Here is a 27,821-nt window from a genome sequence, read left to right as displayed (position 1 = left end):
ATCGCTGGCTTTGAAAGCATGCCAGCAGCACGGTTAAATTCCCATACCAGCCTCCCCGAACAGGCGCCGGAATGTGGGGACTAGGTAACTTCATTTTAAGCCTACTTGTGACAAAAAGCGATTTTCATTCATTTCATTTCATTTCATTTTCACCTCATGCTACACTTGGCATTCTCTTCCATACTCTTCAGTTAACCACAGTTGATCATCTGGCTTGATGGTGGAGGAGTGATAGTTAGGCCAGGCCAGTCTGGGGCTGGAATCTTCCACCCCGCCCGCCTGCTGCAAGAACGCCACGGGTGAGCTGCGGACAATGGAGAGGTCCATTGACCTTGGGCGGGACTCTCCGGTCGCCGGGTGGAAGGGGCCGGAGAATCCTGCACATGGTATATAATTATTTTTCTGTTGATGGGCCATGGCACTTAATGGAGACCCAGCTTTATGCTGTTGTATAAATTCTTAATCTGCTCCACCTGTGGTACGTAATGGTAATGTCACATGACTTGATAGAAAGTACCTTCAGTGTGAAGATGGAATGGTCTCCACAAGGACTTTTACCAATGCATTCATGGACACACAGGTCTATGACTGTAAACTGAAGGCAATGTCAAGCAATTTAGCCATTTGTGTTGGTTTTCTCTCCAACTGCCGCAAGCAAAGTATGATCACTCCAAAGATAACACAATCTAACATTCAGAACACTATTTGGCATTGAAGTAAATGCATTGTATTTAAATAAATCATTCATTTTCCATTCCAACTACATGGTTTTTACTGTATTTACTCATTTTATCGGTGGCTTTTTGAAAATAATGTAAGGACCATAAGATATAGGAGCAGAATTAGGTAATTTGGCTCATCTAGTCTGCTCCATCAAGCACTACACAGTTTAATAATAATCTTTATTGTCACAAGTAGGCTTACATTAACACTGCAATGAGGTTAGTGTGAAAATCCCCTAGTTGCCACACTCCCCCTGTTCGGGTATACAGAGGGAAAATTCAGAATGTCCAATTTACCGAACAAGCACATCTTTTGGGACTTGTGGGAGGAAACCGGAGCACCCGGAGGAAACCCACACAGACACGGGGTGAACGTGCAGAATCCGCACAGACAATGACCCAAGTTGGGAATCTAACCCTGCCGTTGTGAAGCAACAGTGCTAACCACTGTGCTACTGTGCATGACTACAGAAATATTACTCTTAGTTTCACATTATACAAATGCTTTATCTTTGCAGGCACAGAAGAAATCCACCGTCAAAAGATTTCTCAAGCCCACAGTTATAAAAGTGCAAGTGTTATCACACGTCATCATTATGGAGAGAGTTTTAAGGATTTCCTTTCAGTACTGCTGGTAAGATTTCTGTATATGTTATTATTTTAAAGAGATGTTACTTAGTACAATGTTTTGCTAGACAGCTTGTCATGTTTATGCACACATCAAAAGCTGTCGGGGAACAGTTTTGATATCACGGGCGGTTTTCATCTTTAGGTTTTATCCTTGAGTAAGATTTGTCTTATCTCTCGCTCATAGATAAGTCAGTCAGGTTGAATGAATGCAAGCAAAGTTTATTTCTTAAAAACACATTTTGGTACATTCACACAAAATTAACCAGAAAATGCTTTTTCCGTATCTCTCGAAATGTCCTTGAAGCACCAACAGGTATAAACAGAAACTTCAAGATCAAAGTGACTTCAGATTTACAAAATTAAAAGTAATTGCAACAAAGACCTTTGTTGAAATGTTTATTCTCCGACGGCTATAATTTTCTCAAATCAGTTAGGTGGATCACATTCTTAAGGGAATCCTTATCTGGGTTTAGCCCCTTACTTAGTTTCTAATTCTCAGCTGAGACCCCCTTGATTTGTTTAGGAAAGTGTCAGTCACTTAACAGGCGATTGGTTAATTAGACATGAATCAATGACCCCATATTAATTAACTGTCCCATGACTTTTGTCCCACGTTCAAACTCCCTATGTCACATCTGGTCTCAGCTATGATATTGTTTCAATCTTGTCGAATGTACCTTTCATATCAGATCATATCAGAACTTGTAGTACATTATTCGAAACATTTGGGACAGCCATGGACAGTATTCAAACAATTATAACTTACTCATATTTCTACAAATTCAGTAATTTTTAACAATCATTTTAGCTATTATTTTGAAGGACCCCCTCTAAAATTGCTGAATCCAACACCTTGTTTGCACTTCCTTAAGATCCAAGCTCTGATTTTAATCTAATCAGCCTGGTAAGACTGGAACAGTTTTGTGTCAGACACCTGTTTACATGCCATTTGATTTTACTCTGTACTGGTTTTAATTGAGATGCGCTACTGCCCAAAACAATGTTTTCTCCCACGTGATGTACAGCCAGATTAAGCCAGCATGTCAAAAGCAAGGCCAGACACAAACGACATTGACTGTAACCAGGAAGAGGACTGAATGAACTTCCTAGAAGATGCTTTCAAAGCACACCTTGCGGTTTCACACTGCACAAAGCCTGCAAGTGTTCTTACCTTTTGCAGCAAATTTACAAGTTCTTCATTATTTCTGCATTGGAAAACTAGTTGTGGGCCCTCCATTTTCTGCACTTCTGTTGTAAATACCACACAGAGTTTCAGCTGTTAGTAGCTGCTTGAATGAGAGGTGTTCAAGGGAAATAGAGTAGAGAGAAGACTGAAGCCGTAGAAAGCATTTTTCCTTTTCTTCACAATAGTATGGCTTTGGAATTTTTGTGTGCAATAAGTTTCAGATTTTATAAACAAAATCCCATGACTGCAATGCCATTTAACTTTTACAATTTTCTTACCAGCTAAATGTATTTCAAAAATAGCATTATATTATACAAGTAAAAGTAGACAATCTCATAAGCAGATGTTAAAATTCAAACAGGGGATTGGTGATAGGAACATAGGAACAGGAATAGTTCAATCAGCATCTGAAGCCTGCTCTGCCATTCAATTAAATAAAGATTGATCAAAACCATTTTCACACAATGGGCACAATTTAATGGCCGCATTGCGCTTAAGCGGGAGTGCAACTCCGTAGGATGTCTCCGGATTGACACAAAGAGCCTCCTCCTCCTGATTGGTGCCCATAGGGCCCTTGGTTTTGTGGTATTTTCATAACTATCAGCATTACAAGGGTTAATGTAGTACCATGAATAGCCACTAGAGGGCGCTGCAGGTACTACCATATGAAGCAGTGATGCTGGACCTTAGGGGAGGAGTGTATGCAGGAGACAGCTAGTGAAGGCCATAAAGCAGTTAATGTGAAACGGTTAGATTATAGTTTATACTAGTGAGTGAGATTAGCAGTAGATGAGTGCAGTTAGATGTTATTGATCAATTTTGTATTCTAAAAGGTCCTAAGGTCGAAACCCAGTTTAGTAGTGTAAATAAAATCACAGCTTTGTTTAAGTAAAAGCTATACTGTGGTCTTTGTGGAACACTACGCCAACCATGCTAAATGAGCAACACAAAGAACACCACAGGGCTCACCTCAGGACGGAGGGGCAGCTGGATCAAACCCCGGCTGTCCCTGTGTCATCTAGCTCTGCCAGCCCTGGGGGCTCCCCAATGTCTGCTGTTAGACGTTTTAGTTGCTGTGATATGAAGAGTCTAAAGTTCTGCTCCTTTTTCACAAACACACATTTATTTCATTCCAACAGACTTTGCACAAAATTCTAACCATCCATCACCTGACAGAGGCCACCTGAAGCCCCTTTACATATCAGTTTCAATTAATGGATACTTAACATAAATGAGACAACTAATTGCAATGTCTCTTAACCCATTACTTAACAGTCTCCCCTTCCTTGGAGAAAAAAAATAATTAGGTGAAAACAAAATTTCAAGAAACTCAAAAACACACATATGATTCCCCCCCTTTTTTTTGTTTGGACGAGAAAGAAAAAAACAAAGTCACAGAAACAAACGCCCTTCATTAACAATATCCAAAAGTTTCTGTGAACTCGCCCCTCTTTTCGTAAAACAGTCTGACAGTTGATAGCTCATGTCGACCCATTTAATTTTTGTTATTTCCCCTCTGTCCAACATCTGCTTCAAACTTGCGATGTCTATCCGTAACCTCTTTTCATTGACATTTTTGTAGAATGCACATTTTCCCACAGGGATTTATTGTCAATGTGACAGTCAATAGGTATATTACCCAAATCCCCTAATCCCAAAATTTGTCAATATCATTCTTATATAAAAGGCCATATCCACCGCCTCTACAAGGCTTAACGTCTCAGCAGCCAAAGTGCTTTTTACCACTCGCCTTATTTTCTTTGTTTCCCACACAAGCGGGCAACATTTACCATTGTTCCCCAAAAGGAAAATTATAAGACTTCCTGCGCTTGAAACCCCATCACATAAATTTGCGTAGGACGCATCACTATAAACTATGAGTTTCAAGTGCCTCCGGTCACCTAAAACCAGGAACTTCAAAACACACTCCTGCATTTTTAGTTTGGCCAACGCTTTATTTGCTCTTATTATGTCTTCCACTTTGGGATCATTCATTTTTGTACTCAACTCTAAGACATCAAAACTCACATCCGGTCTAGACTGTCTACCTAACCAGTTCAGTTGCCCAATTAAACTTCGCAGTTGCTCTTTTTCTATCTTTGAAACCATTGCGTCTTTTTGTGAAACTCGGCCACGACTAATTGCTATTGGGCTGATGCTTTCCAAATAAGATTGCTGACGTAAAGTTGCCCCTAACTTAGTTTGTCCAATTTCCAGTCCAATATATTTAAATGCACCGGAAGCCTGACTTCCAACCCTGAATTCTTTCCTCAAACCAGAGATTACAATAGCTTCAAAATCACTAGTCCCACCCCACAAAAAATCATCGACATGCATCATAAAAATGCCAGAAAGATTTCCTTTATAGTGCCAGTAAAACATTGCAGGATCTGCTTTCAACTGGCAACAGCCTAACTTTAACAAAACTGACCTTACCGAAAAATACCAGACTCTAGATGCATCATTTAACCCATATACACATTTGTTCCACTTCCAGAGTACCCCGTCTGTGTTAGCTGCTTCTTTAGAAGGACGGAGAAAAATGTCTCTCTGGAGCGGATGCCCCTGCAAGGCAGCTTTTATATCTATAGATTTGCATTCCCATGCCTTTGTGGCTAATAGAGCCAAGAAGATCTTTAAATTAACCTTTCCTGCTGTCGGTGAACCTACCCTTAAATCCTGATCTTCTAAGTTTTCTTCAAATCCCCTTGCTACAAGCCTGGCCTTTGCCTTATAAGTTCCATCCGGAAGAACCTTTTCCATGCAAATCCATCTGTGGGATAGAGCTCTTTGTCCCCTATCCGGTACTTCCATGTATACCCCAAATTCACTCGAACTATGCAATTCTTTCTGTTTAGCTTCTTTGATAACTTTTTCATCTAATTTATTTGAAGCCACCAAAATCTCACGTGCATGCGGGCTTCTACTTCGATTAGTATTTGTAGTCTTACTCATGTTCCGAGATCTTGATAATCTACGTCCCCTCTCCCGCCTGGTATCTCGTTCTGTACTGCTACTGCTTGATCTTTCCCTTCTGCTGTGGGATGTCCTTTCAATAGTTCTTGACCTTTTCCTGTGGACCTGTTCACTATCCGATGTACTATCTGAACTGGCACTGCGTTTCTGTGCCCTCCATATTTGAACTTCGTTTTCCCAATCCATTGTCTTGATTCCTTCCCCTGAATGCTGTACATTCAACCAATGTTTATACTTTCCAGTGGCCTTCCCTGCTCTACTAATAACAGTTGCATCCTTCCATTGACTAGACCCTTCAGGAAAGTATGTCACTTTTGTACCAACTTTTGGCAGTTGCCCTTTCGGAAAAATGGCCTGTTCTAATTCATCAGAAGTGTTGTGTTCCTCCACAGAAACCCTGTCTATATCAGTTAATTGGTCCTCATAGTTCTGTAACACATGCGTTCCAGATGACTCTGGTTCCTCGTTATGTCTATCTGCTCTGTCTAAATTTGAAAATTTGTAATCTGTACCCATTATCCTTGATGAATGTACCCTAACAGTTTGATTGCCATGTTGCAAAATAATTGCTTTGCCATCTATGTCTATGATCTTCCCTGGGCCTTTCCATTCATTAGAATTGTCTCTCTCATAGTATACCATGCTGCCTTGCTGAAAAACGGCATCTGATGGCCGTACGTTATGTTTTAAAGCTCTGCGAATTCTTTCAGAGACTTCTGCTTCCAAAAAAGCTTTTCTACTGCTATGTAATGCATTTAAATGTTCAGCAAAACCAGAGCTAATTGTAGTCCCCTCCCAAGCTGGAGGCTGGTCATCCAAAATGGATGGAATTTTAGGATTTCTACCAAACACTAATAGATAAGCACTATAGCCCCGATCCATCTGCAATGAATTCTTTGCATGTACTGCCCATGCTAAAGCTGAATTTAGCCTGCAATTTGGTCGATCTGCCAACATTTTCCGAAGCATGTCATCGATGACAGCATGATTTCTTTCACAGACACCATTACTAAATGGGCTTTCTGCAGCCGCATTCATAACTCGGATATTCATGTTTTCACACATATCCCTAAACTCATCATTAGCAAATTCTCCCCCATTGTCCGTAAGGAATTTTGCCGGTGGACCCATTCCTGTCCCTATCCATTTTTCCACGATTTGATCCAGAATTACTCTCTTTTCTTTACTTCGTACAATCGTTGATTGACTAAATCTGTTGCTAAATCTACAAAATGCTAAATAAATATATTATTTGCTTTATCCCAGATCTTAAGGTCCATGGCCACAATGCCGTTAAAATCCCTGGCCAAAGGTAGGGTTACTATCGGTCGTGCTGGTGTCCTTCTGTACTTCCAACAAACTTCACAGCGGTCACTAACTGTTCTATCAGTTTAGTATAGTCGTCATCCCTTACCCCTGCATCCTTTAATAAATTTTTCAGCCTCCGAGGAGACGGATGTGCAAATTGCCTATGCAGTTTTAATACCACAAGCTTTTTATCAGCTAAAGTCCCATTTTCAACGGCCATTAACACATCCTTAACCACTCTACTTGAAATATTATTTGTCAGTAATTGAATACAATAGTGTCCCGACTGTGTAAATTGTAAGTCCACCGTCTTTCCAAAAACTGTTGCCTTATCCTGTTCCATATCCAGTTTCATGTGGGCTTTCTTCATCGATGGTCTGCTCAGAAGCAAAGGTATCTCACTTGATACAACATCCGTGCTAATGAAATTATTCACTTCGGCAATATTGCAAGGGATCATCACTCTTTTCAGCGACTTCAGAGTATTATCGTCCCTAGACCTGAAACTTGTGGAACTTTCAAATTCCTTAACCTTGTTACGATTTTCAGCATTCAAGGAGTCCAGGTAACATTTTAACCAGTCAATTCCACACACAGTAGATGTGCAGCCACTGTCCAATACAGCACAGTCGAAGGATTCTCCAACCAACACCTTCATTACCAGCGTAAAACTGCTTATCAATAGGACAATGCCTTCTTTTTGGTCACTATCTTTTTCCTCTTCTGACTCTTCCATGTCATGTGTCGCTTCAAACACTCTATCATACGAGTTGGACAGTTGAAAGCATAATGGTATTGAGAGTCACATCAAAAACATCGATTTATCATGCCCCGTGCATTTCTGGGGTTTATCTTCCTATTGTAGGTTCCAACTGGGTTTCTGTCTTCATAATTTCCTTGTCTCGGTCTCCTATAGTCTTGAGCCCTGTTCGTAGCCATACGATTTTGCCATCCTGTTAGTAGTGTATCTTCCATATTCTGCCTTATTGCACGCTGACCTATTTGGGTCATCAGAGCCATCGGAATCGAATGTTTCCCCAGAAACTTTTGTAAAGCTTTTGTCATCTGTTCGAATAAGATATCCTTATCAGTAAACTGAACTCCTGTCAAAACCAGGAGCCTATCCATGTTGCTCACTCTTGCACAGTCAAGCAATTTAAAGGCCAACACAGACTGTGGAAATACCAGGTTGTGTTTCTGCAGCCTTTTATACAGCCGGCCAAATTCCATTATATAGTCTTCCATGGAGATATCCTCCATTTTCCGGAACTTATCAAAATCCGACCTGCTTCATCTGCTCTTACCAAGTCATCTTTCTTATAAATCTTATCCATATAATGTAATAAAGTCTCCAGACCTTCTTCTGAGTCTAATTCCAGCTCAGAAAGCACTTTGTTTTGGATTTTACAGCCATATGGTAGAGAAAGAGCCAATGCCATACCTTGTTTTCTCTTTCCCAAAGCAGTTACCTTAGTCCACATAACTACTGCACTTCTCCATTGGTCGTACGATTCCCTTTCAGAAAATAAGGGAGGATAGTCATATCCAGCCATCTTTATCCTCAATTCAGCCACCTTTCCCTTTTTTTTTCTTCTCACTCACTCCTTGGTTTGATCTGGAAAAGTTGTATCTTTCAACCCTTCACATTTACACAGCAACCATCCTCTGCTACCAATTGTTCGACGTTTTAGTTGCTGTGATATGGAGAGGCTAAAGTTCTGCTCCTTTTTCACAAACACACATTTATTTCATTCCAACAGCCTTTGCACAAAACTCTAACTATACATCACCTGACAGAGGTCACTGAAGCCCCTTTACATATCAGTGTCAATTAATGGATATTTAACATAAATGAGTCAACTAATTGCAATGTCTCTTAACCCATTACTTAACATCTGTAACATTGTGGCGACGCCCTTGGTGATGCTCCTCAGTGACTGGGACATGTACACCAGCGACCCGGACATCTTCCGCAGCGCCTCAGCAATGCCCAACTGGGACTGGGACATTCTCCGCAGTGCCTCATCAAGGTGTCATCCCCCAGTGATAGGGACCTGCTGTCGAGGGGCTCAGCCATGGCTGTCACTGACTGAGTCACAGAACATAGAACATAGAATTTACAGTGCAAAACGAGGCCATTTGGCCCATCGAGTCTGCACCGGCTCTTGGAAAGAGCACCCTACTTAGGCCCACGCCACGGCCCTCTCCCTGTAACCCAGTAACCCCACCTTTTTTTTGTACACTAAAGGAAATTTATCATGGCCAATCCACCGAACCTGCACATCTTTGGTCTCTGAGAGGAAACCGGAGCACCCGAAGGAAACCACGCAGACATGAGGAGAACGTGCAGACTCCGCACAGACAGTGACCCAAGCCAGGAATCAAACCTGGGACCCTGGAGCTGTGAAGAACTGTGCTAACCACTGTGCTACCTTGCATGCCTTGGACACTTCGACCCCTGATGGGCCGGTGCCAACAGCTGCAGGTTTTGCGGGAGAATGGAAATGTCATTGGGAGGGATATGTCTGTATGGCATTACCAACTCTAGATTGACAGGTCATCCGGGTGGGGGCCGGTGGATCCTCACCTCTGTGCCATGTGCCGACCTCTATGTTGGTCACTGCTCAGTCCTCAGCCACCCCCACAGCCTCAAGGACCTGTTCCTCACAGGAGGTGAGGACTCCGATATCTAGCATTCTGCTGCTTGTCTGGGCCCTCTCCCATCATGTGGGCCAACTTCTCTTGTTAGATGCGCACCTGGTAATCCGCGGTGGAGGGGGGGTGCGGGGGGGGGGGGGGTGCAGGAGGCTTGGGGGTTGGGGCAGGGGGCTTGGGCAAAAAGTCTGTATGGGGGGGGATGGGGACTGGGGAGATGGGTTGTATGGCGTGGTGAGGAGTAAGGGGGGGGGAGGGGATAGGGAGTATGTGGTGGTGGGGGGGGGGGAATATGTCGGGGTGGGTGGTCGGTGGTCCGGTGCAAACTCACCTGAGCGGCACTGGGTGCCGGTCCTCCTGTCACGATTTCCGAGCTGACCACCGCTGCCACTTCCTCCCAGGCAGCAGTGGCTCCCTGTGGCTGACCTTCCATGACCCTTGGGGGAATAGGGTGTCCCATCTGGCCTCTACTGCTTCCAGTAGTCTGTCCAGGTCAGCATCGCCGAATTGTGGGGCTGGTCATCCCAGTGGCATGGCTGCGAGCTGTATGGGGTTGGCTGTGCAAGATTGGTTTACATGCTGCTCTCATTTGTTAGCTGGAGGCTGCCAAGTGGGCCCCGGTGAATCAGCTGGGAGGACCATGATTTGTGGCGAGAAGCCTGTGGGGCCTCACTAAGTGGACCACTTAATGTTTTATAGTGGTGACAGCCTCACTGTGCCGTGTGCCGGGAAGCTCATGGCAGTTCCCGCTCGCTACCGCACTAAGAAACGTTTTGGGTAAATCGTGCCCATAATGTTCATATCTCTTGATGTCTTTACTATTGAGAATCCTATTGAACTCTGTCTTGAACAACTTAATGACTAAGCCTCCTCAGCCTCTGGGGTAGAGAATTCCAAAGCTATTTCCACCCTCTAAGTGGAGAAATTCCTATTCATCTCAGTCCTCTATGGCCTACCTCTTACTCTGTCCCCTGGCTAAGGTCCCCCATTCCCCTGCCTGCATCTATCCTGGCAAACCCTGGAAGAATATTATATGTTTCAAATTGTGGCGGAAAAACTGAAGTGAAATCACAGTAAAGCTGTGACCTGATTGGCTGGTAGGAAATCTGTTAAATTTGAAAAAAAAAAATTGAAAAAAACTAAATAAAACTTAGCAATAAACTAGGTAGAGGAGTAACTAAACCTGAGGGCAGAGATTAGTACTTAGCATTTAATTTAACAGTAAAAGTCTAGCGTCAGGGTCATATATTTAATTGTATCTCAATCGAACAATAATTCAAGTATTTATTTTTAATTAATTAACTCGTGCTTAAATGTCACTCAGTGGGGTGCAGTGCTCCAATTGTGAGATGTGGCAGATCTGTGATGCTTCCAGCGTTCCGCTCGACTACGTCTGCAGCAAGTGTAACCAATGGCAGCTCCTCACAGACCGCGTGGTTCGGTTGGAGCAGCAGTTGGATGCACTTAGGAGCATGCAGGTGGTGGAAAGCATCATAGATAGCAGTGATAGAGATGTGGTCACACCCAAGGTGCAGGCAGACAAATGGGTGACAGCTAGAATGGGCAGGCATCATCGCAGGAATCCTCTGTGGCTGTCCCCCTCTCTTAACAGGTATACCATTTTGGATACTGTTGAGGGGGATGGCCTATCAGGGGAACACAACAGCAACCAGAACAGTGGCACCACAACCGTGTCTGTTGCTCAGCAAGGGAGGGCAAAGTGCAGGAGAGTGATAGTTATAGGGGACTCTATTGTAAGGGGCACAGATAGACGCTTATGTGGACGTGAAAGAGACTCCAGGATGATATGTTGCCTCCCTGGTGTCAGGGTCAAGGATGTCTCTGAAGGAACACAGAACATCCTGAAGGGGGAGGGTGAACAGCCAGAGGTCGTAGTACACAAAGGTACTAACGACATAGACAGGAAGAGTGATGAGGTCCTGCAGAAGGAGTTCAGTTAGGCAGTAAGCTAAAAAGCAGGACCTCTAGGGTTGTAATCTCAGGATTACTCCCTGTGTCACGTGCCAGTGAGGCTAGAAATAGGAGGATAGTGCAGCTAAACACATGGCTAAACTGGTGGTGTAGGAGGGAGGGTTTCAGATTTTTCGACCATTGGGATCTCTTCTGGGGCAGGTGGCACCTGTACAAGAAGGACGGGTTGCATCTAAAATGGAGGGGCACTGATATCCTGACTGGGAGGTTTGCTAGATTCACTTGGGAGGATTTAAAATAGTATGGCAGGGGTGTGGGAACCAGAATGTGAGCTTAGAAAGTGTAATAACTGAAGGGGAAATAGAGAACCAAAATAAAAGAACAACATAGGTCAGGATAGGTCTTATGAGGAAAGGTTGAGGGGGCTAGGGCTTTTCTCTTTGGAGCGGAGGAGGATGAGAGGAGATTTAATAGAGGTTTATAAGATAATGAGGGGGATAGATAGAGTGGACGTTCAGAGACTATTTCCTCGGGTGGATGTAGCTGTTACAAGGGGGCATAACAAAGAACAAAGAACAAAGAAATGTACAGCACAGGAACAGGCCCTTCGGCCCTCCAAGCCCGTGCCGACCATGCTGCCCGACTAAACTACAATCTTCTACACTTCCTGGGTCCGTATCCCTCTATTCCCATCCTATTCATGTATTTGTCAAGATGCCCCTTAAATGTCACTATCGTCCCTGCTTCCACCACCTCCTCCGGTAGCGAGCTCCAGGCACCCACTACCCTCTGCGTAAAAAACTTGCCTCGTACATCTACTCTAAACCTTGCCCCTCTCACCTTAAACCTATGCCCCCTAGTAATTGACCCCTCTACCCTGGGGAAAAGCCTCTGACTATCCACTCTGTCTATGCCCCTCATAATTTTGTATACCTCTATCAGGTCTCCCCTCAACCTCCTTCGTTCCAGTGAGAACAAACCGAGTTTATTCAACCGCTCCTCATAGCTAATGCCCTCCATACCAGGCAACATTCTGGTAAATCTCTTCTGCACCCTCTCTAAAGCCTCCACATCCTTCTGGTAGTGTGGCGACCAGAATTGAACACTATACTCCAAGTGTGGCCTAACTAAGGTTCTATACAGCTGCAACATGACTTGCCAATTCTTATACTCAATGCCCCGGCCAATGAAGGCAAGCATGCCGTATGCCTTCTTGACTACCTTCTCCACCTGTGTTGCCCCTTTCAATGACCTGTGGACCTGTACTCCTAGATCTCTTTGACTTTCAATACTCTTGAGGGTTCTACCATTCACTGTATATTCCCTACCTGCATTAGACCTTCCAAAATGCATTACCTCACATTTGTCCGGATTAAACTCCATCTGCCATCTCTCCGCCCAAGTCTCCAAACAATCTAAATCCTGCTGTATCCTCCGACAGTCCTCATCGCTATCCGCAATTCCACCAACCTTTGTGTCGTTTGCAAACTTACTAATCAGACCAGTTACATTTTCCTCCAAATCATTTATTTATACTACAAAGAGCAAAGGTCCCAGCACTGATCCCTGTGGAACACCACTGGTCACAGCCCTCCAATGAGAAAAGCATCCTTCCATTGCTACTCTCTGCCTTCTATGGCCTAGCCAGTTCTGTATCCACCTAGCCAGCTCACCCCTGATCCCGTGTGACTTCACCTTTTGTACTAGTCTACCATGAGGGACCTTGTCAAAGGCCTTACTGAAGTCCATATAGACAACATCCACTGCCCTACCTGCATCAATCATCTTAGTGACCTCCTCGAAAAACTCTATCAAGTTAGTGAGACACGACCTCCCCTTCACAAAACCGTGCTGCCTCTCACTAATACGTCCATTTGCTTCCAAATGGGAGTAGATCCTGTCTCGAAGAATTCTCTCCAGTAATTTCCCTACCACTGAAGTAAGGCTCACCGGCCTGTAGTTCCCGGGATTATCCTTGCTACCCTTCTTAAACAGAGGAACAACATTGGCTATTCTCCAGTCCTCCGGGACATCCCCTGAAGACAGTGAGTATCCAAAGATTTCTGTCAAGGCCTCAGCAATTTCCTCTCCAGCCTCCTTCAGTATTCTGGGGTAGATCCCATCAGGCCCTGGGGACTTATCTACCTTAATATTTTTTAAGACACCCAACACCTCGTCTTTTTGGATCTCAATGTGACCCAGGCTATCTACACACCCTTCTCCAGACTCAACATCTACCAATTTCTTCTCTTTGGTGAATACTGATACAAAGTATTCATTTAGTACCTCGCCCATTTCCTCTGGCTCCACACATAGATTCCCTTGCATATCCTTCAGTGGGCCAACCCTTTCCCTGGCTACCCTCTTGCTTTTTATTTATGTACGTGTAAAAAGCCTTGGGATTTTCCTTAACCCTATTTGCCAATGACTTTTCGTGACCCCTTCTAGCCCTCCTGACTCCTTGCTTAAGTTCCTTCCTACTTTCCTTATATTCCACGTAGGCTTCATCTGTTCCCAGCCTTTTAGCCCTGACAAATGCCTCCTTTTTCTTTTTGACGAGGCCTACAATATCTCTCGTCATCCAAGGTTCCCGAAAATTGCCGTATTTATCCTTCTTCCTCACAGGAACATGCCGGTCCTGAATTCCTTTCAACTGCCACTTGAAAGCCTCCCACATGTCAGATGTTGATTTGCCCTCAAACATCCGCCCCCAATCTATGTTCTTCAGTTCCCGCCTAATATTGTTATAATTAGCCTTCCCCCAATTTAGCACATTCATCCTAGGACCACTCTTATCCTTGTCCACCAGTACTTTAAAACTTACTGAATTGTGGTCACTGTTACCGAAATGCTCCCCTACTGAAACATCTACCACCTGGCGGGGCTCATTCCCCAATACCAGGTCCAGTACCGCCCCTTCCCTAGTTGGACTGTCTACATATTGTTTTAAGAAGCCCTCCTGGATGCTCCTTACAAACTCCGCCCCGTCTAAGCCCCTGGCACTAAGTGAGTCCCAGTCAATATTGGGGAAGTTGAAGTCTCCCATCACCACAACCCTGTTGTTTTTACTCTTTTCCAAAATCTGTCTACCTATCTGCTCCTCTATCTCCCGCTGGCTGTTGGGAGGCCTGTAGTAAACCCCCAACATTGTGACTGCACCCTTCTTATTCCTGATCTCTACCCATATAGCCTCACTGCCCTCTGAGGTGTCCTCTCGCAGTACAGCTGTGATATTCTCCCGAACCAGTAGCACAACTCCGCCTCCCCTTTTACATCCCCCTCTATCCCGCCTGAAACATCTAAATCCTGGAACGTTTAGCTGCCAATCCTGCCCTTCCCTCAACCAGGTCTCTGTAATGGCAACAACATCATAGTTCCAAGTACTAATCCAAGCTCTAAGTTCATCTGCCTTACCCGTAATACTTCTTGCATTAAAACAGATGCACTTCAGGCCACCAGACCCGATGTGTTCAGCAACTTCTCCCTGTCTGCTCTGCCTCAGAGCCACACTGTCCCTATTCCCTAGTTCTCCCTCAATGCCCTCACCTTCTGACCTATTGCTCCCGTGCCCACCCCCCTGCCATACTAGTTTAAACCCTCCCGTGTGACACTAGCAAACCTCGCGGCCAGGATATTTATGCCTCTCCGGTTTAGATGCAACCCGTCCTTCTTATATAGGTCACACCTGCCCCGGAAGAGCTCCCAGTGGTCCAGATAACGGAAACCCTCCCTCCTACACCAGCTGTTTAGCCACGTGTTTAGCTGCTCTATCTTCCTATTTCTAGCCTCACTGGCACGTGGCACAGGGAGTAATCCCGAGATTACAACCCTCGAGGTCCTGTCTTTTAACTTTCTGCCTAGCTCCCTGAACTGCTGCTGCAGGACCTCATGCCCCTTCCTGCCTATGTCGTTAGTACCAATATGTACAACGACCTCTGCCTGTTTGCCCTCCCCCTTCAGGATGCCCTCTACCCGTTCGGAGACATCCTGGACCCTGGCACCAGGGAGGCAACATACCATCCTGGAGTCTCTTTCACGTCCACAGAAGCGCCTATCTGTGCCCCTGACTATAGAGTCCCCTATTACTATTACTCTTCTGCGCTTTGACCCTCCCTTCTGAACATCAGAGCCAGCCGTGGTGCCACTGGTCTGGCTACTGCTGTTTTCCCCTGATAGGCTATCCCCCCCGACAGTATCCAAAGGGGTATATCTGTTCGAGAGGGGGACAATCACAGGGGATTCCTGCACTGACTGCCTGCCCTTTCTGGTGGTCACCCATTTCTCTGCCTGCACCTTGGGTGTGACCACATTTACATAACTGCGATCTATGACGCTTTCCGCCACCTGCATGCTCCTAAGTGCATCCAATTGCTGCTCCAACCGAACCATGCGGTCTGTGAGGAGCTCCAGTTGGGTGCACTTTCTGCAGATGAAGCCATCCGGGACGCTGGAAGCCTCCCGGACCTGCCACATCTCGCAGTCAGAGCACAGCACCCCTCTAACTGACATTGCGTCAATTAATTAAAATTACAATTAAAAATTTTTTTTTTTTATTTTAAAATTTTTTTTCAAAGTTACTGTTAACTATCTGTTTCCTAGCACTAGATTTCTAATAGAAATGCGAAAGCTAAATATAGTACTCTCCGATCTCTGGCTTAGATATCCCTCTAAATTATAATTAAGTAATTATGTTTAATTAGTTACCAATGCTCAATTTTTTTAATTTAGTGTAGAACCCCAACCAGCCACTCAGGCCACAGCTTTTCTGTGATGTCACTTCAGATTCCCCCCGACACACACACAATTTGAAAAAGGTACAAAAGTAAAAATGAGTAAAAATCACTTACTTACCTTCTTAGTGTTAATAATAAAATATGGTACTTACCTCACACCAATGGGTTTTATTATTAGGTTAGAGGAGGAGGGCGGGTGGGAGACACTACACGTGTAGTGTCTCGGGTTTCCTCTCCACCAGAATTTATTGGTGAGGGTCTTCCCAGAAGTCCGCGGGTTGAACTTCCTGTTCCCGCCTTAAATACTAAAATATTAAAAAAAACAGAAAAGAGGGACCGAAAACGGGACCAGGTAAGTGTTTTTAAAGGACAGACTTACCTCCCAGCAATCACTTCCGCACTGCCCCCGCTGAAATTGACTCACCAGCTCTTCTCCCGCCGAAATCGACTGGCCTGCCCCTGCAAAGACAAGTGTTTTTAAAGGACAGACCTACCTCCCAGCAATCACTTCCGCACTGCCCCCGCTGAAATTGACTCACCAGCTCTTCTCCCGCCGAAATCGACTGGCCTGCCCCTGCAAAGACAAGTGTTTTTAAAGGACAGACTTACCTCCCAGCAATCACTTCCGCACTGCCCCCGCTGAAATTGACTCACCAGCTCTTCTCCCGCCGAAATCGACTGGCCTGCCCCTGCAAAGACAAGTGTTTTTAAAGGACAGACTTACCTCCCAGCAATCACTTCCGCACTGCCCCCGCTGAAATTGACTCACCAGCTCTTCTCCCGCCGAAATCGACTGGCCTGCCCCTGCAAAGACAAGTGTTTTTAAAGGACAGACTTACCTCCCAGCAATCACTTCCGCACTGCCCCCGCTGAAATTGACTCACCAGCTCTTCTCCCGCCGAAATCGACTGGCCTGCCCCTGCAAAGACAAGTGTTTATAAAGGACAGACCTACCTCCCAGCAATCACTTCCGCACTGCCCCCGCTGAAATTGACTCACCAGCTCTCCTCCCGCCGAAATCGACTGGCCTGCCCCTGCAAAGACAAGTGTTTTTAAAGGACAGACTTATCTCCCAGCAATCACTTCCGCACTGCCCCCGCTGAAATTGACTCACCAGCTCTTCTCCCGCCGAAATCGACTGGCCTGCCCCTGCAAAGACAAGTGTTTTTAAAGGACAGACTTACCTCCCAGCAATCACTTCCGCACTGCCCCCGCTGAAATTGACTCACCAGCTCTTCTCCCGCCGAAATCGACTGGCCTGCCCCTGCAAAGACAAGTGTTTATAAAGGACAGACCTACCTCCCAGCAATCACTTCCGCACTGCCCCCGCTGAAATTGACTCACCAGCTCTCCTTCCGCCGAAATCGACTGGCCTGCCCCTGCAAAGACAAGTGTTTTTAAAGGACAGACTTACCTCCCAGCAATCACTTCCGCACTGCCCCCGCTGAAATTGACTCACCAGCTCTTCTCCCGCCGAAATCGACTGGCCTGCCCCTGCAAAGACAAGTGTTTTTAAAGGACAGACTTACCTCCCAGCAATCACTTCCGCACTGCCCCCGCTGAAATTGACTCACCAGCTCTTCTCCCGCCGAAATCGACTGGCCTGCCCCTGCAAAGACAAGTGTTTTTAAAGGACAGACTTACCTCCCAGCAATCACTTCCGCACTGCCCCCGCTGAAATTGACTCACCAGCTCTTCTCCCGCCAAAATCGACTGGCCTGCCCCTGCAAAGACAAGTGTTTTTAAAGGACAGACTTACCTCCCAGCAATCAATCCCGCACTGCCCCCGCTGAAATTGACTCACCAGCTCTTCTCCCGCCGAAATCGACTGGCCTGCCCCTGCAAAGACAAGTGTTTTTAAAGGACATACTTACCTCCCAGCAATCACTTCCGCACTGCCCCCGCTGAAATTGACTCACCAGCTCTTCTCCCGCCGAAATCGACTGGCCTGCCCCTGCAAAGACAAGTGTTTTTAAAGGACAGACTTACCTCCCAGCAATCACTTCCGCACTGTCCCCGCTGAAATTGACTCACCAGCTCTTCTCCCGCCGAAATTGACTGGCCTGCCCCTGCAAAGACAAGTGTTTTTAAAGGACAGACTTACCTCCCAGCAATCACTTCCGCACTGCCCCCGCTGAAATTGACTCACCAGCTCTTCTCCCGCCGAAATCGACTGGCCTGCCCCTGCAAAGACAAGTGTTTTTAAAGGACAGACTTACCTCCCAGCAATCACTTCCGCACTGCCCCCGCTGAAATTGACTCACAGCTCTTCTCCCGCCGAAATCGACTGGCCTGCCCCTGCAAAGACAAGTGTTTTTAAAGGACAGACTTACCTCCCAGCAATCACTCCCGCACTGCCCCCGCTGAAATTGACTCACCAGCTCTTCTCCCGCCGAAATCGATAACTATAAGATTCAGGTTGGAAGATATAGGAGGGATGTCCGAGGTAGGTTCTTTACTCAGAGAGTGGTTAGGGTGTGGAATGGACTGCCTGCTGTGATAGTGGAGTCGGACACGTTAGGAACTTTCAAGTGGTTATTGGATAGGCACATGGAGCACACCAGAATGACAGGGAGTGGGATAGCTTGGTCTTGGTTTCGGACAATGCTCGGCACAACATCGAGGGCCGAAGGGCCTTTTCTGTGCTGTACTATTCTATGTTCTATGTTCTAACAACATCACCCTCAGGCAGAGAAAAAAAGGTGACAAGTCTGAAAAGGGAGGTGGTCAATGCAGGATTGAGGGTGTTGTACTTGCAACCCCGCCCCCTTTGCCCATCTGCCAAAGGGCAAAGGGGGCGGGGTTGCAAGTACAACACCCTCAATCCTGCATTGACCACCTCCCTTTTCAGACTTGTCACCTTTTTTTCTCTGCCTGAGGGTGATGTTGTTAGAACATAGAACAACAAGTGCAGAAGGAGGCCTTTCGGCCCATCGAGTCTACACCGGCTCTCGGAAAGAGCACCCTACCCAAGGTCAACATCTCCACCCTATCCCCATTACCCAGTAACCCCACCCAACACTAAGGGAAATTTTGGACACTAAGGGCAATTTTTATCATGGCCAATCCACCTAACCTGCACATCTTTGGACTGTGGGAGGAAACCGGAGCACCCAGAGGAAACCCACGCACACACGGGGAGGATGTGCAGACTCCGCACAGACAGTGACCCAAGCCGGAATTGAACCTGGGACCCTGGAGCTGTGAAGCAATTGTGCTATCCACAATGCTACCGTGCTGCCCTTAAGACTCGCACATCCAGACATCCAACAGCTTCTTCCCCACAGCTACAAGACTCCTCAACGACTCCCCCTCGGACTGATCTGTTCCCTGTAAGAACACTATTCACAATGCCCTATGCTGCTCTTGCTCATGTATTTGCTTTGTTTGCTTTGTTTGGCCCCTTATTCCACTCTGTAACCAATCACTGTTTTGTCGATGTACCATTTGTCAATGTTCTCTGTTGATTATTCTTGTGTCTACTATGTACGTACTGTGTACGTTCCTCGGCCGCAGAAAAATACTTTTCACTGTACTTCGGTACATGTGAAAATAAATCAAATCAAATCAAATCAAGTATGAGTGCAAGCAAGCTAGTAATATAAAGGAAGATAGGGAGAGTTTTTTTCAATATATGAAAGGTAAGAGAGAGGCAAAAATAAACATTGGTCCACTGGACAATGTGGCTGGAGAAGTAATAATAGGAAACAAAGAAATGGCAGACTAACTGAATAGTTACTTTGCATCAGTCTTCACAGTGGAAGACACCAGTGGGATGCCAGAGCTCCAGGAGAACCAGAGGGCAGAGGTGAGTGCAGTGACCATTACTAAGGAGAAGGTTCTGGGGAAACTGAAAGGTCTGAAGGTGGATAAGTCACCTGGACCGGATGGACTATACACCAGGATTCGAAAAGAGACAGCTGAGGAGATTGTGGAGGCATTGGTGATGATCTTTCATGAATCACTGGAGGCAGGAAGGGTCCCGGAGGACTGGAAAGTGGCTAATGTAACACCACTGTTTAAAAGGGGAAGGAGGCTGTAGACGGGAAATTATAGACCGGTTAGCCTGACTTTGGTCATTGGTAAGATTTTAGAGTCCATTATTAAAGGTGAGATCGCGGAGTACTTGGAAGTGCATGATAAAATCGGACTGAGTCAGCATGGCTTCATCAAGGGGAGGTCATATCTGATAAATCTGTTAGAGTTCTTTGAGGAAGTAACAAGGAAGTTAGACAAAGGAGAACCAGTGGACGTGATTTATTTAGATTTCCAGAAGGCCTTTGACAAGGTGCCGCATAGGAGACTGTTAAATAAGTCAAGAGCCCATGATGTTAAGGGTAAGATCCTGGCATGGATTGAGGATTGGCTGATTGGCAGAAGGCAGAGAGTGAGGATAAAGGGGTCTTTTTCAGGATGGCAGCTGGTGACTAGTGGTGTACCACAGGGGTCGGTACTGGGACCACAACTTTTCACAATATACATTAATGATCTGGAGGAAGGAACTGAAGACACTGTTGCTAAGTTTGCAGATGATACAAAGGTCTGTAGAGGGGCAGGTAGTATTGAGGAAGCAGGTGGGCTGCAGAAGGACTTGGACAGGCTAGGTGAGTGGGCAAAGACGTGGCAGATAGAATACAATGTGGCAAAGTGTGAGGTTATGCACTTTGGAAGGAGAAATGGAGGTATAGACTATTTTCTAAATGGGAAGATGCTTAGGAAATCAGAAGCACAAAGGGATTTGGCAGTCCTTGTTCATGATTCTCTTAAGGTTAACATGCAGGTTCAGTCGGCTGTTAGGAAGGCAAATGTAATGTTAGCATTCATGTCGAGAGGGCTAGAATACAAGACCAGGGATGTACTTCTGAGGCTGTATAAGGCTCTGGTCAGATCCCATTTGGAGTACTGTGAGCAGTTTTGGGCCCCGTATCTAAGGAAGGATGTGCTGGCCTTGGAAAGGGTCCAGAGGAGGTTCACATGAATGATCCCTGGAATGAAGAGCTTGTTGTATGAGGAACGGTTGAGGCTCTGGGTCTGTACTCGTTGGAGTTTAGAAGGATGAGGCGGGATCTTATTGAAACTTACAGGATACTGCGTGGCCTGGATAGAGTGGACGTGGAGAGGACGTTTCCACTTGGAGGAATAACTAGAACCAGAGGACACAATCTTAGACTAAAGGGACGATCCTTTAAAACAGAGATGAGGAGAAATGTCTTCAGCCAGAGGGTGGTGAATCTGTGGACCTCTTTTCCGCAGAAGGTTGTGGAGGCCAAATCACTGAGTGTCTTTAAGACAGAGATAGATAGGTTTTTGATCAATAAGGGGGTGAGAGGTTATGGGGAGAAGGCAGGAGAATGGGGATGAGAAAAATATCAGCCATGATTGAATGGCGGAGCAGACTCGATGGGTCAAGTGGCCTAATTCTGTTCCTATGTCTTATGGTCTTATGGTGTCATTAGATATAGGAGCAGAATTAGGCCATTTGGCACATCGTGCCTGCTACGCCATTCGATCATGGCTGATCACATCCTGGCCTGAACTCCACTGTCCTGCCTGTTCTCCATAACCCTTCAACCCATTACCTATTAGAAATCTGTCTAATTCCTCCTTAAATTTACTCTTTTCAATGAGGTTGCCTCTCATTCTTATATCGAATCCAGGCCCAGTTTCCTCAATCCCTTTTCATAGGTCAATCCCACCAGCCCAAGGATCAGTCTGGTGAACTTTCATTGCACTCCCTCTCTGACAAGCATAATCTTCCTGAGGTAAGGAGACCACTACTGTACCCCTGGTAGAGTATCACCAAGGTTCTATCCAACTATAGTTAGACCTTTTTACTTCTGTACTCAGATCACCTTTCAATAAAAGTCAACATATCGTTTGCCTTCTAAATTCCTTGCTGTACTTGCTTGACAGTTTTCAATGACGCATGAACAAGAACACTTTGGTCCCTTTAGACATCAACACTTCACAGTTTCTCACCATTTAAGAAATATGCTGCATTTGTGTTTTTTCTACCAAAGTGGGAAACTACATTTTCCCACATTATAACCCGTCTGCCATGTTCTTGCCCACTCACTGAGCTTGTCTAAATCCCCTTGAAGACTTTTTGAATCCTCCTCACATCTGCCATTCCCACCTACCTTTGTGTCATCAGCAAACTTGGAAATATTACATTTGGTCCCCACCACCAAATCATTGACATAGATTGTGGGGACCAAACACTGACTCTTGCGGTACCCCACTTGTACCCCTACCAAGTTGAAAATGGCCCGTTTATTGCTGCTGCTCATTTTTCTGTCTGTTAACCAATTTTCAATTCATGCCACTATGTTATCCCCAATCCCTTGCACACTAAGCTTTTTTTTTCCTAACCCTTTGTGTGAGACCCGATGGAAAGCCTTCAGAAAATCCACATCGACTGGTTCCTCCTTATCTATTCTACTAATTACACCCTCAAAAACTCTTTAACAGATTCCCCAGCGGCCATGTGCAGCTTTTATGAATGCTGCCGTGGCTAGCCCCCAATTGGTTGCGGCATTTGAGGGGGCGTGCGGCACGAGGCTGGCTGTGTGCTGGTCACCGCGTGTGCGCAGGGGGGGGAGGGGGGAGCTGACAGGTGCGTGCAATGCTAACAGTGGTGGCCCCAGCTTGAGGCTCTGCTCTGGTGCTTGTCCCATGCGCACTGCTCGGCAGTATGCACCCTGTGGCTCCGTGGTCAAGCTGTTCAACGGCTGGCACAACGTCCACTTGCACTCCCACAACGTGAAGTCTGGTCGGGAAGTGGTCAGCAGTCTGTGATTGGGGTGAATGCAGCTACTGGGCAGTGAGAGGGAAGCCAGGCCAGGTTTGTCGACTAGAAATACCGATCAAACGAGGCCAGTCAATAGGGCTGACATATGTCAACACTGGAAGAACCCTACAGTCATCACTTTATGTTGCCACTCTCTGGAATCCAGGAAGTAAGTGCTTTTGGTGAGAATGGAGAAGGAGATGACTTGGATGTTTGGATATTACAATGCAGTGTAACCAGTAAGAAATATTGTGATATTGTGTGTGTTTGACAAGTTACTTCATCTCGACTAAAGTCATAGTTGTAAAGTAAAAACAAGATTGTACTTTTTTTTATTCTTGTTTAAATTTCAAAAGAAATGGGAATATATTTAAAACAAACATTTGAGTGTAAATGCAAGGATGCGCATGTTCAACTGCGCATTTTCAGCAGTAAAAAGTCATAAACTTGGAAAAATCAGGTATTGGAAATAAAGTTTCAAAGTAAAAAAAGAATGCCGGCCACGACCGGCCTTTAAATATGAACGATGGAGTCTTTCCGCCAGAGGCAGCAGCAGAGAGTAGCTCACACACCCAGCACGTACACAGGCGCCATGTATCCTGCACGTCCATGCTTTGAGCGCAAAATCATGGAGGAGAGATTCCTCCATTTTGTAGCTGCCAGCAAGCAAGCTACAGGACTGTGTGAAGAACTGAAGATGGATTATTTTGTAACAAATAAGAGAGGACCAGGGCCACAAACGGGTCAGGATATCACAATTGAACCTGCTGGAGGGAGCTTCTCAGGAGAGTCCATTACAGGACAAAGCAGTGCTGGCGTGAGCTGTATCCAGAGCTCCAGGGCCTCTGGTGAACAAAGAATTAAGAAGAAACTGAAATCGGGAACAAAGCAGTATAAAGATGATTTCTTTAGGTATGGCTTTAATTGTGCCAATGCAAATCAGGATGCAAAGCCCATGTGTGTTATGTGCAGGTAAGTACTGGCAAATGAAGTTTAAAACCCTCAAATCTTCAAAGGCATTTGAAGACTAAGCATGGCGAGTTCGGGGACAAACCTCTTGATTTTTTTCAAAGCACGCAGCGAGAACTTAAATCGTCAGCTGAAGTGCTCAGCAGAAATGTAACATTGAATGACAAAGCAAGTGAGATCGTGAGGATCAAGCAGACCCACCTGCCGCATTAAAGGTCAGCGATAATGGTGTGTTACACACCTGATAAGAGACCGGTCCTGGCTGGCAGAGGATAAGACTGGAGATCCACTAGGCACCATCGAACAAACAGCGAGTCACCTGGTATAAAGTGTCTGGAAGGTTGACGTCGAATGAGGCAATGTCCTTGCTGCTCCTCGTTGTGGCGCACTTTTGCACCTTTGTCTGGAAAAATCATACTAAGGTGGGTATGAAGTCTCTGGCCCATCAGAAATTCCGCAAGGACTATGCCAGTCACTGCATGAGGTATGATTCTGTAGCAAAACAAGAAACAAGCCAGCCTAGTGTCCATCGATCAAGAAGACTGTTTCTTGAGGCCCCGTTTAAATGTGCACGGCTCGCTCTGCCAAACCATTAGAAGCCAGGTCATAGAGGGTGGTACGAATGTGCTGCATCCCATTTGCCTTCAGAAACCCGGGGAATTCCTCACTTGTGAAAGGAGTGTCATTATCAGTGACATGTATTTCAGGGAGGTCATGCATGCAAAACGATGAACGTAACTTCTCAATGGTTTCCCAGAACCTGGTTCCCGCCACCTTGTGCACTTCAAACCACTTTGAATGGGCATCAACCAATAAGAGGAACACGGACCCCTGAAAGGACCAGCAAAGAGGGCATGCAATCACACCCATGGCCCACCTGGTCATTCGCAATGATGTAGGGGCGCAGCCGGCGGGATGCTCTTGGCAAACAGAGCATTGTTGGGCCATCTTCTCAACACCTGGCATCAAGGCCTGGCAACCATACGTAACTGCATGCCAGCATTCTCATTTTGGACATGTCCGGATGTCCATTGTGGAGGTCTTTCAAGATTAACTTCTGCCCTTTCTCTGGTGCGACTATGCATATACCCCATAGCAGGAGACCATTCTCTACACTGAATTCAGACAGCTTGAAGGAAAATGCCCTGAACTTGCCTGGGAGCTGTCACCGTACAAACCCATGTGCCAAACTTTAGATAGGGTCCATCTGGGTCCACTGTCGGATCCGCGACAAGGAGTCCATGAAATTCAGAGTCGCAACTACCTCGACCCTCGATAAGCGGTCAGTCGACAAAGCTAACCAGCTCAGTGCATCGGCAGCCACGATTTGAGTCCACAGCCTATGTTCGAAGAAATACTAGTAGGCGGCTAATAGGGCCCAACACTGGATTTATGCAGTGACAATGGGTGAAATTGCCTCATCCTCCTTGAAAAGCCCGAGCAAAGGCTTATGGTCCGTAACAATAATGAAGTGGTGGCCGTAGACGTATTGGTGAAAATGTTCCACCTCGAAGCCCACTGCCAGACTTTCCTTCTCAATTTATGTGTACTTCCTTTTGGGTACAGCCAATGTACGGGAGGTGAAGGCAATCGAATGCTTCCTTCCATTCTCCATCTGGTGGGACAGAACGGTCGCAATAACATGTGATGTGTAAGGGTTTGGCGGGATCGGAATGGGTCAGTGTGGTAGTATGTATTAGGGGTCATGTGGGACTGTGAAGCCGTGATACTATTGGCTGACAGATCCCGGGTCCTGGTTGGCTGTTGACCCCTAGCTCCGCCCTGAAGGCGGAGTATAAGAACCCGGGCTTCTCCCCGCCGCTCCAGTCTGTTGCTGAACTGCGGGGAACAAGTCACGCTTAATAAAGCCTCATCGACTTCATCTCTATTCGTCTCTCTCGTAAGTCATTGTGCGCTACAGTCAGTAACCCGGAAGACGACAACTGCTTCTTCGCCCGCCGAAAAGCTGTTCCTGCAGCTGGTCCCAGGTCCACATGCAATTCTTCTTCAGAAGAATGTGTAAGGGGGCCAACATGGTTGCAAGGTTCGAGAGAAACGTTCCATAATAGCTAATGAGCCCAAGAGAAGAGTGAAGGCCATCGGGAATGGGGGCGGGGAGGGAAGTGGGGGGGGGGGGGGGGGTGGGGGGGAGAGGCCTGCTGGGGAGGCCTGCTGGATTGAGCAACCTTATCCGCGACAGAATGCAAACCCTCGCTGTCCACCCGATAGCCGAGGTAGTTCATCTCCCTCGCATGAAATACACACTTTGCGTGTCATAAGTGGGCACCAGCCTCAGAGAATCTCTTTAATGCAGTCTCAGGTTGTCAAAGTGTTCTTTCTCAGAGGCTCCTGTGTCCCGCACTGCAACCTTAATGGGGGCCACTCGGGGAAGCCACGCAATGCAACTGCATGCAGTCATCTTCCTCATCTGGCTCATCCAAATGGAAATTACGGGCCCTGGGCTGATGTTTTCTTCTCCTGGGGCATCTGGACCTTTGGTTTACTCATGGTCTATGTTCATGTCGGGGCTGGTGACCACAAACCCCACATCGACTGGCTCCCCGCTTTGGACTCCCGGGGAGGAGCTCTTTGATGGGAGGGGGTGCACCCAAGGACATGCACCTCCATTCCAATATCTCCTGTACCCCACGATCTGCGCTTCCCTGGGACGGCGTAATTTGGATGGCCAGTTGCAAGGTCAGGGAAGGTTCGGCTAACAGTTTCTTCTGAGAAGTCGCATTGTTAATGCTGCAAACCAAGTGGCCACGCAGCATTTCAGACAGGGTGGCGCAGAATTCTGTAATTTTACTGAAATTAGAGATGAACCTGCACTGTGGCTAGAGAATCTAGTTCAATCTAGAGAATTTGCTGGTTAGAGAATCTAGTTCAATCCAGAGAATTTGCTGGTTGGAGAATCTAGTTCAATCTAGAGAATCTAGTTCAAGCTAGCTACCTAATTAACTATCTGCTCTCCTGTAGGGAGCTTGTTTTTCCCTTACTGAGGTGGAAAGAAACTTAACTTTACAGTAAATTGTAGTTAAATGCTAAAGACAAACTAGACTAGACTAGACTTTAGAAAGTGATTAACCCTAAAAATTGACCCTTAGAATTCACACTCACCAAATCCCCAAGCTCACACACTGGACTAGCTGTCTTCTTCTTGGCAGTTCCTCAGCGTCGAGGATGACTTGCTTCCACGAGACGGAAGTAGGTTCTGCAGTGGCTGAGTAGTTCAATCCTGGATCCAGAGACTCTGCCACAGGTTTGGCAGGTGGTGTTTGATGAGCTGGATGGGATGCTCTAGATTCTGTGCTCTTTCCGCTATTTACACTTGGCCTCCGCATGCTCCACCCTTCGAGCTTGAGGTGATTGGTGCTTTCGTGGATGCTTTTTCTCCAGTTTGTGTGTTCTAAAGCAAGTGATTCCCGCATGTCGATGGGTATTTAGGGGGGCTTTCAGAATGTCCTTGTAGCATTTCCTCTGCACTCTAGTGATTGCTTGCCATTGCGAAGCTCAGATTGGATCACTTGCTTTGTGAGTATTGTGTTGAGCATGCGGGCAATGTGGTCAGCCCAACACAGCTAATTGAGCATGACCAGTGCCTCGATACTGGGGATATTGGTCTGGGAGAGGACGCTCATGTTGGTACGCCTATTCTGCCAGTGGATTTGCAGGATTTTGCAGAGGCAATGTTGGTGATATCTCTCCAAGAATTTGAGGTGTCTGCTGTCCATTGCCCATGTTTCTCAATGACCAGCTGCAGTCTTCAATCCTGATTGTTGTACTGCTCAACTTACCTGAATACGATGGGAGCCCTATGATCAATTGCTGTAGTAAACAAATCAGGAGATAGCAAATATTACCATTTATAGTAAGAAGTAAATTTATTAGTAATAATTGCTGACAAAAATCAATTAGCC

The 27,821-nt window shown here is 46.0% G+C and overlaps 1 protein-coding gene across 1 annotated transcript in view; it reads left to right on the top strand.

Moving 5' to 3' along the window:
- Positions 1-27,821, top strand: part of LOC140429419 (solute carrier organic anion transporter family member 4C1-like) — a 285,020-nt gene that overhangs the window by 108,939 nt on the left and 148,260 nt on the right. The window contains exon 6 of the mRNA XM_072516370.1: positions 1,241-1,356. Coding sequence (XP_072372471.1) covers positions 1,241-1,356 — 116 coding nt within the window. The remainder of the gene's footprint in view (positions 1-1,240; positions 1,357-27,821) is intronic.

This window comes from Scyliorhinus torazame, chromosome 9 (genome assembly GCF_047496885.1).
Source record: "Scyliorhinus torazame isolate Kashiwa2021f chromosome 9, sScyTor2.1, whole genome shotgun sequence".
NCBI lineage: Eukaryota > Metazoa > Chordata > Chondrichthyes > Carcharhiniformes > Scyliorhinidae > Scyliorhinus > Scyliorhinus torazame.
This window is presented reverse-complemented; position numbering and strand designations above follow the sequence as displayed.